The sequence below is a fragment of the Triticum urartu genome, chromosome 1 (genome assembly GCF_003073215.2).
Source record: "Triticum urartu cultivar G1812 chromosome 1, Tu2.1, whole genome shotgun sequence".
Taxonomy (NCBI): Eukaryota; Viridiplantae; Streptophyta; class Magnoliopsida; order Poales; family Poaceae; genus Triticum; species Triticum urartu.
In genome coordinates, this window is record NC_053022.1 from 409,442,952 (window position 1) to 409,455,481 (window position 12,530).

General features: G+C 46.4%; 1 protein-coding gene across 2 annotated transcripts; it reads left to right on the plus strand.

Moving 5' to 3' along the window:
* Positions 1 to 4,409: 4,409 nt before the first annotated feature.
* On the plus strand, positions 4,410 to 9,090 carry LOC125515016 (diacylglycerol kinase 1-like). Of its 2 annotated transcripts, none has more exons than XM_048680428.1 (8): positions 4,410 to 4,639; positions 5,790 to 7,095; positions 7,339 to 7,705; positions 7,798 to 7,874; positions 8,059 to 8,178; positions 8,254 to 8,418; positions 8,498 to 8,635; positions 8,721 to 9,090. In XM_048680428.1, the coding sequence occupies exons 2-8, from the start codon at positions 5,947 to 5,949 to the stop codon at positions 8,868 to 8,870; spliced, it is 2,166 nt and encodes a 721-aa protein (XP_048536385.1). In that variant the 5' UTR covers positions 4,410 to 4,639; positions 5,790 to 5,946; the 3' UTR covers positions 8,871 to 9,090. The 2 variants fall into 2 exon arrangements, with proteins under 2 accessions (XP_048536385.1, XP_048536391.1); XM_048680434.1 differs by having other exon boundaries at positions 4,410 to 4,608.
* Positions 9,091 to 12,530: the final 3,440 nt, after the last annotated feature.

The following is a 12,530-nucleotide window of genomic DNA, read 5'->3' on the forward strand; positions in this document are numbered from 1 at the left end:
AAAAAAAACAACAACATCGTCATCATGTTCATGGGGAGGCAATGGAACGCGTCGTGTTCATCAAGAGGCAACAGAACACGTGGAAGCCAACCGGCTTGGACGGAACAGCCGATGGAAACAAGACCTGACGTGCCGCAGAACGGAGGAAACGGCCTTGTGTTCGACCGGCCATGTTCCAAACGGGATTCTGTTCATCGGGAGGGGTCTAGCGTACTGCAAAACAGAGGAAACGGACCTCCTAAGGTCGAAACGGGGTCATGTTGATCGGAGAGGTGTGGCGTACCATAAAACGGAGGAAACGGACTTGTGTTGGAGCGCTATGGTCGAAACGGGAGTCCTGTTAATCGGGAGGGGTGTGGCGTACCGCAAAATGGGACTCCACGGGATACTGTTCATCTCCACCGTCGACCCCCCCCCCCAGCATCCATGGGCTACTATTCATCCACCGTCGACCTCCTCCAGCCTCCACCTGCGACTGTTCATACACGGGCTCCTGTTCATCCAGCCTCCATCGGCTACTGTTCAACCAACCCTCTCCATGGGCTCCTGTTCAACCACCCCTCCACGGGCTACTATTCATCCAACCCTCCACCTTCTACTGTTCATCCAACCCTCCACGGGGTGGTCCTGTTCATCCAGCCCTCCATGGGGTCCTGTTCATCCAGCCCCAACCGGCTCGATCGATCGGGGTCCTATTCATCCAGAGGCAACACCACGGGGTCATGTTCATCCACCCCCACCGGGAACTGTTCATCCAAACCCCCCAGCAATGCTCACTGTTCATCCAGAGGCAGTATCGATCGGCTTCAGTTAGCAGCAGTAGCGAAGGAATCGCTCGATCGGGTTCAGTTAACAGCCATCGATCGATCGCTCTGGTTCAGTAACGCGTAGCCTGCAGTGCAATCGCTCGGGTTCAGTAGGCGAACGCCTCGCTCGGGTTCAGTTAGAGCCCAATGCCTCGCACCCACGTGCGTGCGTGTATGAGAGAAACGCGCATCGCTCGGCCCCGACCACCCACCGTAATCGGGAACACCCCGATATTTTCCTCGCCCTCGCTTCTACCGCGGTTTTTTCCGTCATGGACGGCCCAAAGAATGTCATGCAGCTGCATATCCGACCCGCCCAGGACGAAAAGCCCATTTTCTATCATGATTTTTTGTCATAGAAGTAGGAGCCCACCACATATATGATGATACCGGGTTTTGTCACAATTATCGTCATAGAAGTGTCATAAATATGACATAAATTGTTTTCGCTCGGTCCAAAATGTCACGGATGTGTCTTTTTTGTAGTGATTGCACATCCTGGTACACCGCCGGAGGCATTCACATAGAGTCGTATTTTGTTCTAAGTATCGAGTTGTAACTCTTGAGTTGTAAGTAAATAAAAGTGTGATGATTTTCATTATTAGAGCATTGTCCCATGTGAGGAAAGGATGATGGAGACTATGATTTCCCCACAAGTCGGGATGAGATTCCGGACGAAAAATAAAAAAATATAAAAGAGGCCAAAGAAATCCAAATAAAAAAGAGGCTATAAAAAAGAGAAAAAGGACCAAATAAAAAAAGAGAGAAGGGGCAATGTTACCATCTTTTTTCCACACTTGTACTTCAAAGTAGCACCATGATCTTCATGATAGAGAGTCTCTTATGTTGTCACTTTCATATACTAGTGGGAATTTTTCATTATAGAACTTGGCTTGTATATTCAAATGATGGGCTTCTTCAAATTGCCCTAGGTCTTCGTGAGCAACTAAGTTGGATGCACACCCATTTAGTTTTTTTGTTGAGCTTTCATACACTTATAACTCTGGTGCATCCGTTGCATGACAATCCCTACTCACTCACATTGATATCTATCCATGGGCATCTCCATAGCCCATTGATATGCCTAGTTGATGTGAGACTATCTTCCTTCCTTTTTGTCTTCTCCACAATCTCCATCGTCATATTCTATTCCACCCATAGTGCTATGTCCATGGCTCGCACTCATATATTGCGTGAAAGTTGAAAGAGTTTGAAAAGGCTAAGTATGAAACAATTTGCTTGGCTTGTCATCGGGGTTGTGCATGATGGGAGCATTTTGTGTGACAAAAATGATGCATAGCCAAACTATATGATTTTGTAGAGATGAGCTTTCTTTGACTATGTTATTTTGAGAAGACATAATTGCTTGGTTAGTATGCTTGAAGTATTATTACTTTTATGTCAATATTAAATTTTTGTCTTGAATCTTTCGGATCTGAACATTCATGCCACAATAAAGAAAATTATATTAAAAATTATGTTAGGTAGCATTCCACATCAAAAATGCTGTTTTTTATCATTTACCTACTCGAGGACGAGCAGGAATTAAGCTTGGGGATGCTGATACGTCTCCAACGTATCTATAATTTTTGATTGTTCCATGGTATTATATTATCCATCTAGGATATTTTATATGCATTTATATACTATTTTATATGATTTTTAGGACTAACCTATTAACCTAGAGCCTAGTGCCAGTTTCTGTTTTTTTCTTATTTTTGAGTTTCACAGAAAAAGAATACCAAACGGAGTCCAATTGACGTGCCAATTTTTGATGATTTTTTATGGATCAAAAGAAGCCCCCGGAGTAAAAGAGTTGGGCCAGAAGAGTCCCGGGCCGTCCACGAGGGTGGGGGCGGGCCCTACCCCCCGGGCGCGCCGCTCTATCTCGTGGACGACTCGGGGACCCCCCTGACTTGTTCCCGACGCCAAAAATTCCTATAAATACTGAAACCTTCAGAAAATAAACTAGATCAGTAGTTCCGCCGCCGCAAAGCCTCTCTAGCCACCGAAACCCAATCTAGACCCGTTCCGGCACCATGCCGGAGGGGGGAATCTCTCTATGGTGGCCATCTTCATTATCCCGACGCTCTCCATGAAGAGGAGGGAGTAGTTCACCCTCGGGGCTGAGGGTATGTACCAGTAGCTATGTGTTTGATCTCTCTCTCTCATGTTCTCGATATGGCACGATCTTGATGTATCACGAGCTTTGCTATTATAGTTGGATCTTATGATGTTTCTCCCCCTCTACTCTCTTGTAATGGATTGAGTTTTCCCTTTGAAGTTATCTTATCGAAATGAGTCTTTAAGGATTTGAGAACACTTGATGTATGTCTTGCATGTGCTTATCTGTGGTGACAATGGGATATTCATGTGATCCACTTGATGTATGTTTTGGTGATCAACTTGCGAGTTTCATGACCTTGTGAACTTACGCATGGGAGTTGTCACACGTTTTCGTCTTGACTCTTCGGTAGAAACTTTGGGGGCACTCTTTGAAGTTCTTTGTGTTGGTTGAATAGATGAATCTGAGATTGTGTGATGCATATCACATAATCATACCCACGGATACTTGAGGTGACATTGAAGTATCTAGTTGACATTAGGGTTTTGGTTGATTTGTGTCTTAATGTGTTATTCTAGTACGAACTCTAGGATAGATTGAACGGAAAGAATAGCTTCGTGTTATTTTACTATGGACTTTTGAATAGATCGATCAGAAAGGATAACTTTGAGGTGGTTTCGTACCCTATAATAATCTTTTTGTTTGTTCTCCACTATTAGTGACTTTGGAGTGACTCTTTGTTGCATGTTGAAGAATTACTATATGATCCAATTATGTTATTAGTGTTGAGAGAATTTGCACTAGTGAAAATATAAACCCTAGACCTTGTTTCCTAGCATTGAAATACCGTTTTCACTCACTTTTATCATTAGTTACCTTACTGTTTTTATATTTTCAGATTACAAAAACATTTATCTACCATCTATATTGCACTTGTATTATCATCTTTTCGCCAAACTAGTGCACCTATACAATTTACCATTGTTTTGTGTGTGTTGGAGACACAAGAGACTCTTTGTTATTTGGTTGTAGTGTTGTTTGAAAGAGATCATCTTCATCCTACGTCTCCCACGGATTGATAAATCTTAGGTCATCCATTTAAGAGAAATTTGCTACTGCCCTACAAACCTCTGCACTTGGAGGCTCAACAACGTCTACAAGAAAAAGGTTGTGTAGTAGACATCAGACGGCATGGAGTAGCTGATTTTCCGTGTAAAATCTAAATGGATTGAGTGTCTTTGTGTAATTCACATGTAAGCCACTCGTGAAGAGCCTCTTCTCTCTCTCACTCTTCCTCTTTAATGCATGATATGCACGCTTTTGCGTGTTCTACAAAAAAGTTATGTGTTCTCCTCGCATTGAGGTCTCACCTCACCAGATGGGAAAAGAGACCCGGTCTTAATATAAAAAAAATCGGCTGCCGACATGCCTATTGATCGCGCGCTGGGGCGCACAGGGGAACAGGACCCGCGCGATGGAGTTGCCGTGTCCGGCATACGTGGCCTTCTGGAGCGACACGTGTCGGCACCCGCCTCATTTCCCTCTGCCGATTCTCTTCGCTTTTCTATTCCTCTTCGCTGGTCTCCTCGAGTTGGCGGAGAGAAGAAAAGAAGGAAACACGCCAGATTTCAGAGAGAGAGAGAGAGAGAAGGAAACACGCCATGGAGTCCGGAGCGGAGACGTCGTGAAGTATTGAGTTTCGTACGTCGGCGGCGGCGGCGGCGGCTCGAGGGCAAGGTGGGTCGGAGCTTCTCGCCTGATTCATGGCGTAAGTTGATATGGGCTTTGGTATCGATTCCCTTTTCTCTTTCAAGTTCTTGCGGAAATCTCGTGCAGAATTGGCGTCCTAACTTTATTTCGGCGGACCTATTTTATCAGAGTTTAGGCTTTCCCCCGCTCCCTCTAATCACAAGTTCGAACCCACCCGATTTCCTTTCTTCCCTTCAGACTCCAGTTCATGCAAAAATAAGAACAGAGCTTTCCTGTACCCAAGACCAAACACGAGCGTTTGGAGTTATCCTGTTCAGAAAAATAAGCTGAACATTTTTCCATTTTTGTGTAGGGCATGCTTGATCGTATTACTCTTAATTTAGCACAGTTCTTTGTTTATTGGAAAAGTATCAGTTAATCAGTAAGTCGATTCAGTTAGCTGAAAATGACACTAAAGGTCTCAACAAGTGTTACTTGCTGCCCAAAATCAGCGGTTTCCAATTTTCTCCTCAATTTCTGCAAAGAAAAGAAAGACGTTAGTTATTTAGATAAATATAAAAACGTTGTACTAACAATTAGTTAAAGAGTGGAACTAGGAAATAATCATGTTACACTGATACAAGGTGATTTGGTCATTTTTTGGAACTTTTAGTTTCAATCTGTACTCCACACTCGGCACTTCCAATACTGATTAAACATAGAATAACAGTTAGCACGAAACACGTTACACCAAAATAACCAACTTGTGTTTTCCACAATTTTGGTAAGTTTCATGTTATTTCTAAGAATGTTTTCGTGATCCCTTGACATAGACATGTCTTGCGATGTGCTTCACTTGCAATTGACGTGCATTTGTAAATATCGTAATGTCCATGGTTAAATTGTTCTCTTAGTCTTACTTTTTTCGAAAAGGAGGTTATCCCCCGGCCTCTGCATCAGAATGATGCATGCGGCCATGTCTTACTCTAAAGCATTCTTTTAGTATACCATCTATGAGCTTATTGAGATATTTTGCAAGGAAGAGGTTTGCATTCATAAATTTGTATTCTGCCCACCAGCATATTTCGTAGTGTGGCTAATAACCTGTGAGTCTACACATACTTTGCTTTCATGATATTTGTACATGTTAATGGTTCTAAAATACAAGCATCGACCGGTTCTAGCATTATCTTTCTGCCGTGTGTTGATTAATTCTGCTCTTATTGCAGATCATACTTTGGGAGTTTATTAAGTATTTGCAAGGTTAAATGATTGACCATTTCGCTCAAATCAAGGATGTTGTCATTGTTAAAAGGATGTAGTTTCTTGTCATGATGTCTATCCTCGGCTCAAGATTCTAACTCAGTTGGGTCATCAACGTCAAGGATGGACTGGTTGAAGGATCAATTAAACATGTTTATGTTCAGTTTATACAGTGAATCTCCTAAACCATCAGAATTCTGGATCCCCATTGCTGCATACCTCACTGTTGGTATACTCAGTCTTTTGATGTTTTTGTACCTCTTCTCGTTGTGGAGGCGAAAGATCAGTGTAAGCTGGATGAAAGTGATCGCCCGGTCAAAAAGGAGAAACTTCGAGAGAAATCAAAAGGTCCCTACTGCTGAACATATATGGTCTGCAGAATCTCTACTTCGTGCAAAAGGACTGAGGTGCTGTGTGTGCCTAGAATCTATTACACCTGCTCAGCCCCTTGGGACAGTGATAACATCAGAGAACATGGTTCACCGCTGTGATGTTTGTGGTGCCGCTGCGCACACGATCTGCTCTTCATACTCTCAGAGGGACTGCAAATGTGTCTCGTTGCTGGGTTGGAAGCATGTAGTCCATCAATGGACCGTGCTGTGGACCGATATAGCTGACCAGCCTGAAGAAGCTCAGTATTGTAGCTACTGTGAGGAGCCATGCAATGGGTCTTTTCTTGGAGGTCCAATATACTGCTGCATGTGGTGCCAACGGCTGGTGCACGTTGATTGCCACTCAAGCATGTCTACCGAGACAGGCGATGTTTGCGACCTCGGTCCATTCAGACGCCTAATTCTTTCCCCACTTCACGTTGGGGCCAAGAACAAGCCTGGTGGGATTTTAAGTTCTATAACTCAAGGTGCAAATGAGCTTGCGTCCACCGTGCGGGGACATCTTAGGAACCGAGGTAAAAGGCAGAAATATGATAAAAGATTGTCTTCTGACTCTATGGCTGGTGAGAGCAACGATGATTCATCAAGCGATACCGCACCATATTCTAACCAGAGGGCCAAGGAATTAAAAACAAATGTTGGCAGTGTTCAGAGACATGCTGAGAATGAACATGATAGTAGCGAGAGCGATTGTAAAGAGGTCGTATCAGAACCGAGAAGACTCCATAATGATGACACAGGAGGAGCCAAACTCAAGTATGTGTTGACTGACCTGCCTGCTGATGCCAGACCTCTTCTAGTATTTATCAACAAGAGAAGTGGAGCTCAGCGTGGAGATTCTCTCAAGCACCGGCTACATTTCCTTTTGAACCCGGTGCAGGTCATGACACTTCTCACACTAGATCTGTACTTATGGCATAGTTATTTATTAGTGAACATTGTCATCGATCTGCTGTTTTCCTTTATTTACCAGTTCTGAATTTATGCTTACCAATTGAAAGGTCACTCCATTGTGGACATTTGTGATGCCATATATTAATCACACAACCCACCTTAGAACTTTTGCTCAGATCGTTGCCATTTCCTTTGTGACTAATGTGATGTATTTATTTATTTTATTTAGGTGTTTGAGTTGAGTTCATCACAAGGGCCAGAGGCAGGATTATTGTTGTTCCGAAAGGTACCACATTTCAGAATACTTGTGTGTGGTGGCGACGGTACTGTTGGTTGGGTTCTCGATGCAATAGATAGACAAAATTATGCATCACCTCCGCCTGTTGCAATTCTTCCAGCTGGCACTGGCAATGATCTTTCAAGGGTTTTATCATGGGGAGGCGGTCTCGGTTCTGTTGAGAAGCAAGGTGGCCTCTGCACAGTTCTGCATGACATAGAGCATGCGGCAGTCACCATTCTAGACAGATGGAAGGTAACAGTAGAAGATAAGCAAGCACAGAACGTGCTTTTGGTGAAGTACATGAATAATTATCTAGGTAGGTGTGGATATTTACTCGCTCTTTTTTGCGTGGATATTTACTTTTATCTGTGCAGTTGATCCAAGGAACTTATTTTTCCATGTTGACAGGTATTGGTTGCGATGCAAAGGTTGCACTTGACATTCATAATCTCCGCGAGGAAAATCCAGACAAGTTCTACAGTCAGGTAGTTTCTCTACCACAAATAGCAGTCTCATACATGAAAAACGCTTTACATTGTCCTCTTTCGGTGTCTAAACATATTGCTGTACTATTATCTTAACAAAACCAAACAGTGTGCCTTGAGCTCTTCTCATTTTACAAGGTCGTTTTCGTTACGCATGTAGTAACATTTCTCTTGTGTGTTTCAGTTCCTAAACAAGGTGCTGTATGCAAGGGAAGGCGCAAAGAGTATCATCGATAGGACATTCGCAGACCTACCTTGGCAAGTTAGGCTAGAGGTTGACGGAGCTGAGATCGATATACCAGAGGTTTAACAAGACGAATCTTGCGACTATTATACTCACCACCACTATCTATCATGCTAATGCATGTGGATGTTTCAGGATTCAGAAGGCGTCCTCATTGCAAACATCCCAAGCTATATGGGAGGGGTTGACTTGTGGCAGAACGAGGAGGAGAATCTCGACAACTTTGACCCACAGTCGATCCATGACAAGATGCTTGAAGTAGTTAGCATCAGTGGAACCTGGCACCTGGGGACACTTCAGGTAAGCGAGCAGTAACATTTTCGACGAATAAACAAAACGCTGGAGGATGGATAAACAACAACAGAGTTGGTTTTATCAGGTCGGTCTTTCTCGTGCGCGGAGGATCGCTCAGGGCCAATCGATCAAGCTACGGTTCTCTGCCCCTTTCCCGGTTCAGGTGGACGGGGAACCTTGGGTCCAGCACTCGTGCACGCTGAAGATATCCCATCATGGACAGGTCCGGAAACTGCCAGAGTGCGACTATGATGATTTGAAAACTGCTCTGCTTCTTCTAACTCTGCCTCTGTGCTCGTGTCGTTCAGGCTTTCATGCTAAAGCGAGCAATCGAGTCGTCGCTTGGCCATGCCACCGCGATCGTCACGGACGTGCTTGAACATGCCGAGACGAGTCAAGTGATCACGACGTCGCAGAAGAGAGCCCTCCTGCAAGAAATGGCCCTAAGGCTCGCGTAAATCCTCACCGCGAGGCGAACGCCGCGGAGCATTGCTTTGCTGTGGTTGAACCGCAACGGCAGGAGCACCTTGTCCTCGACGGTGACATGCAGGAAGGCTGTGCAAAGGGATATGTACAGTGTGATTGTTGTGTTGTGTGTACATGATGTAGGCCTTTGTGCAGTCACGGAATGCCTCTGGGTGTTGAAGCGTGCAAAAAAGATGTTGTTCTTGTCTGATATAGTATTTGCCCACGTTGAAACAATTACGAGGCACCGAGGAGGCCGGCCTCCCAGAGGCTACTCGCACCGCCGCCGTCGGACTCCTCCCAGCCAAACGCTGCACGACCCGCAGCCATAGCGGGTCACCGGCGAGAGGCGGCCACCTCCTCTCTGCTGCGAAGCCGCAGCCCACTCGGGCCCAGATTGGGTCTGTCAGACCATTGTGCCTGCCGCGCGCCTCGGCGCTGCATTGCAAGTTTGCAACCAGTGAGACGCCAGCCGCGTCAACCACAGACCATGGACACAACCACGGCCGGCGAAAGATACGAGCCGCACATCCCGCGCGAAAGCAAGTCACCACTGCATACACTACACAGAGCGCGGCCGCACGAGAATAGGCCAGCATGAACCCAGACGAGGCCCCTGGATAGCCTCCACCGCCTAAGACAGGCCCGCCACCCAAGCGCAGAGATCCGCCCGCGTCGCCCCGATAGGAGAAGCCTCACCTCTGCCGTCCGTCGCACGGGTTAAGCCCGGCCGCATCAACCGACAGCAGCGAGGGGAATGGGTCGCACGGGTTAAGCCCGGCCGCATCAACCGACAGCAGCGAGGGGAATGGGTGGACAGAAGGGAGTCCTCCTCGTCAGCGCCTTCAGCGCCACCAAGCGATCGTGGCGCCCGCGCGCGCCTCCTTCTGGGCCGGCCCATTAAACCATCGCTACCTCTTCTTTGGCTCCCGCTCGATCGCTAGTCCTAGCTCGATCATTTTTTTTCTCTCGCCAAAAACTGCTACATTAGGTACTGATTTTCTTAGAAAAACCCAACCGGTTTACTACAGTATGTACTACAGTTTTTAGAAAAATAGTTCATCGATTTTGAAAAAAGTTCATCAAATTTAAAAAAAATCATAAAAATTGAAAAAAGTTCATCGGTTTTGAAAAAAGTTCATCGAATTTCAAAAAAGTTCACCAGAAATGAAAAAAAGTTCATCAGATTTGAAAAAAGTTCATCGAATTCTAAAAAAAGTTCATCGGATTTGAAAAAAGTTCATCAAATTCGAAAAAAAGTTCATCGACTTTGAAAAAAGTTCATCGGTTTTGAAAAAAGTTCATCGGATTTCAAAAAAGTTCACCAGAATTGAAAAAAAGTTCATCAAATTTGAAAAAAGTTCATCGAATTCTAAAAAAAGTTCATCAAAAATGGAAAAAGGTCATTGAATTTGAAAAAAAAATGTTCATCCATTTTGCAGAAAAAAACATGAAGAAAAAGAAAAATTCTCAAATTTGAAAAATAAACTTTGGAAAAAGGGAAAAAGGAAAGATGGGAGAAGAAAGGCAGGAAAAAGATGTAAAAGATTACAATGGGAGAGCTGGCGCAGTGGTAATTGCATTGTTACTTGATGTTAAAGGTCCCAGGTTTGATTCTCCTCTAGCGCTCTTTTTTGCCTTATGTTAAACATATAACCACAGGGGGGTGGGTCGGGCCCGTTAGTAGCGAAGGAAGGCAGGGGGGTATGCGCCCGATTGTAAAATGAACTAAATCGGGCGCTTAAGGCGCCAAATAGGATTTGGCGACAGGAGGGGAACTGTTGGGAATATAGCTACCAGGTAAGACCCGCCCAGAGGGGCCGGGTCAGCACCAATGGCGGGTTACAAAAGAAGCCCAGTAACATTTAAGGTGATAGTTTATTAAGACTTATAGAAGGCCTAAAGCCTAGAGGCGGCTTAAGGCCCAATATTGTAAACTGCCATTGTAAGGAAAGACTTGTAAAGAAAGACATACAAAGAAGTCACCGTGCCGGACACGTTTTATTAACCAACTGGGACTCTGTAGGCCGCCAGGCGTCAACCCGTGTATATAAGGGGACGACCCGGTAGCGGCTTAGGGCAAGAAACAAGAGATCGATAACCAAGCCGACGGATTAGCCTCTTGGTGATCGAAACCCCAGCAACTAGACGTAGGCTTTTACCTTCATCGTAAGGGGCCGAACTAGTATAAAACCTCTCGTGTCCTTTGTCCCGATTAACCCCTTTAAGCTTCCTAGTTGCGATGGCCCTACGACTAAGTCCTTTTGCTAGGACATCTGCCGTGACAATTTCACGACAGTTGGCGCCCACCGTGGGGCCTGCGCACGGTGGATTTGAGTTCTTGAAGGGAAACTTCAAAGAGCTCAAAGGATACGTTGTGGGCTGGATGACCAAGAGTCGTCGTGGCAAGCTCTACATCGACGACGAAGGCTGGGGCCCCGAGGCCGGTTCAATTGAGTACGGGTACCGGGTCCCCTTCGGCGGGATTCATGTCTTCATCGGTCGGATCAGCGAATCGGGCCCTGGGCCGGACGTCTGCACTAACATCATCGAGACGGCTCAGCGCGCGAGATCCGCCCGGGCCCGACCCGCCGTAAAGCGTGCCTTTGTGGGTTGCATCCATGGAGGTGAATACTCGGAAGGATCAATGGATGGCGGTGAGACGGCCATCTGTTCTGACGCTACGTCATCAACAGGCGAGACGGACTCTTTGTATCAGCTACAGGATGGCATGCTCGGGGGCTGTTCCGATGGCAACAGTATTCCAGACCCCTTTGAGCCGCCGAATCGAGCCGGAGTCTTCATGGCAGGCGCTCAGCCCGGGCAGAACTCCATGGCTGCAGCAGCAACAACCACCGGGTCGGCAGCGGCTGGGTCAGGAGACCCCGCGCGCTCCCCGGCTCAGATGCTAATGGGCCTCATGGATAAGCTAACGGCTCTGTTGACTGTTGTGGTAGAGCCGGCAGATAAACCTCAGCATGACACGGAGGTGGCACGGGTACGCGAAGAGATGGCACAGGCAAAGGAAAATTTAGCAGCAGAAGAGGTTAGGATGGCCGCGGAGCGGGCGGCTTTGGACGCTCATGCTCAGCAGATTCAAGCGGAGACCTTCCGGCTCTCGGTGGATCTGAACACGTCAAACGAGGTCATGAGGAGAAGGTATCAGAAAACTCAATCACGTCTACCTCTAACGCTCGATCCTAGGAACCTTTTCCACACACCCGAGGCCAGTCCAAGTAACCCGCCGGAGGCAAATCGGATCACGACACCCAGAGCACCGGTTCAGCCGCGGGCCATGGAACCATCTCGTATGTATACCGCTCCGCCTCATTATGCGCCAACACCACCGGGTCACTTCTCCAATCCTTTAGAAAACCTCATTGCTGCGTCGGCTCATTTGGCGGCTCTCCCGATGGAAGGCGACTCTCCGACAGCAATCGAAACACGAAGGGTGAGAGAACTTCTTCAGACGGCTCTGGCGCAGCAGGACGCGTACACTTACAGTCGAGACAGAATCCATTCAACCCCTCGCCCGAGCCGGAGCCCGAGCTATAGCAGGCATATGGACTCAGCTGATATGTCAAGAAACACTCAACATTGTAACCAACCGCGCATGCATGAGCCGGTGCAGGCTAGAGCCCTTAACTTAGCGG

Bases quoted from the DNA above. Each gene is read 5' to 3' on its own strand.
- LOC125515016 (XM_048680428.1), top strand. From the start codon at position 5,947: ATGGACTGGTTGAAGGATCAATTAAACATGTTTATGTTCAGTTTATAC. The intron at 7,875-8,058 runs GTAGTTTCTCTA...TGTGTGTTTCAG, and splicing joins CAGACAAGTTCTACAGTCAG to TTCCTAAACAAGGTGCTGTA. The intron at 8,179-8,253 runs GTTTAACAAGAC...TGGATGTTTCAG, and splicing joins CTGAGATCGATATACCAGAG to GATTCAGAAGGCGTCCTCAT.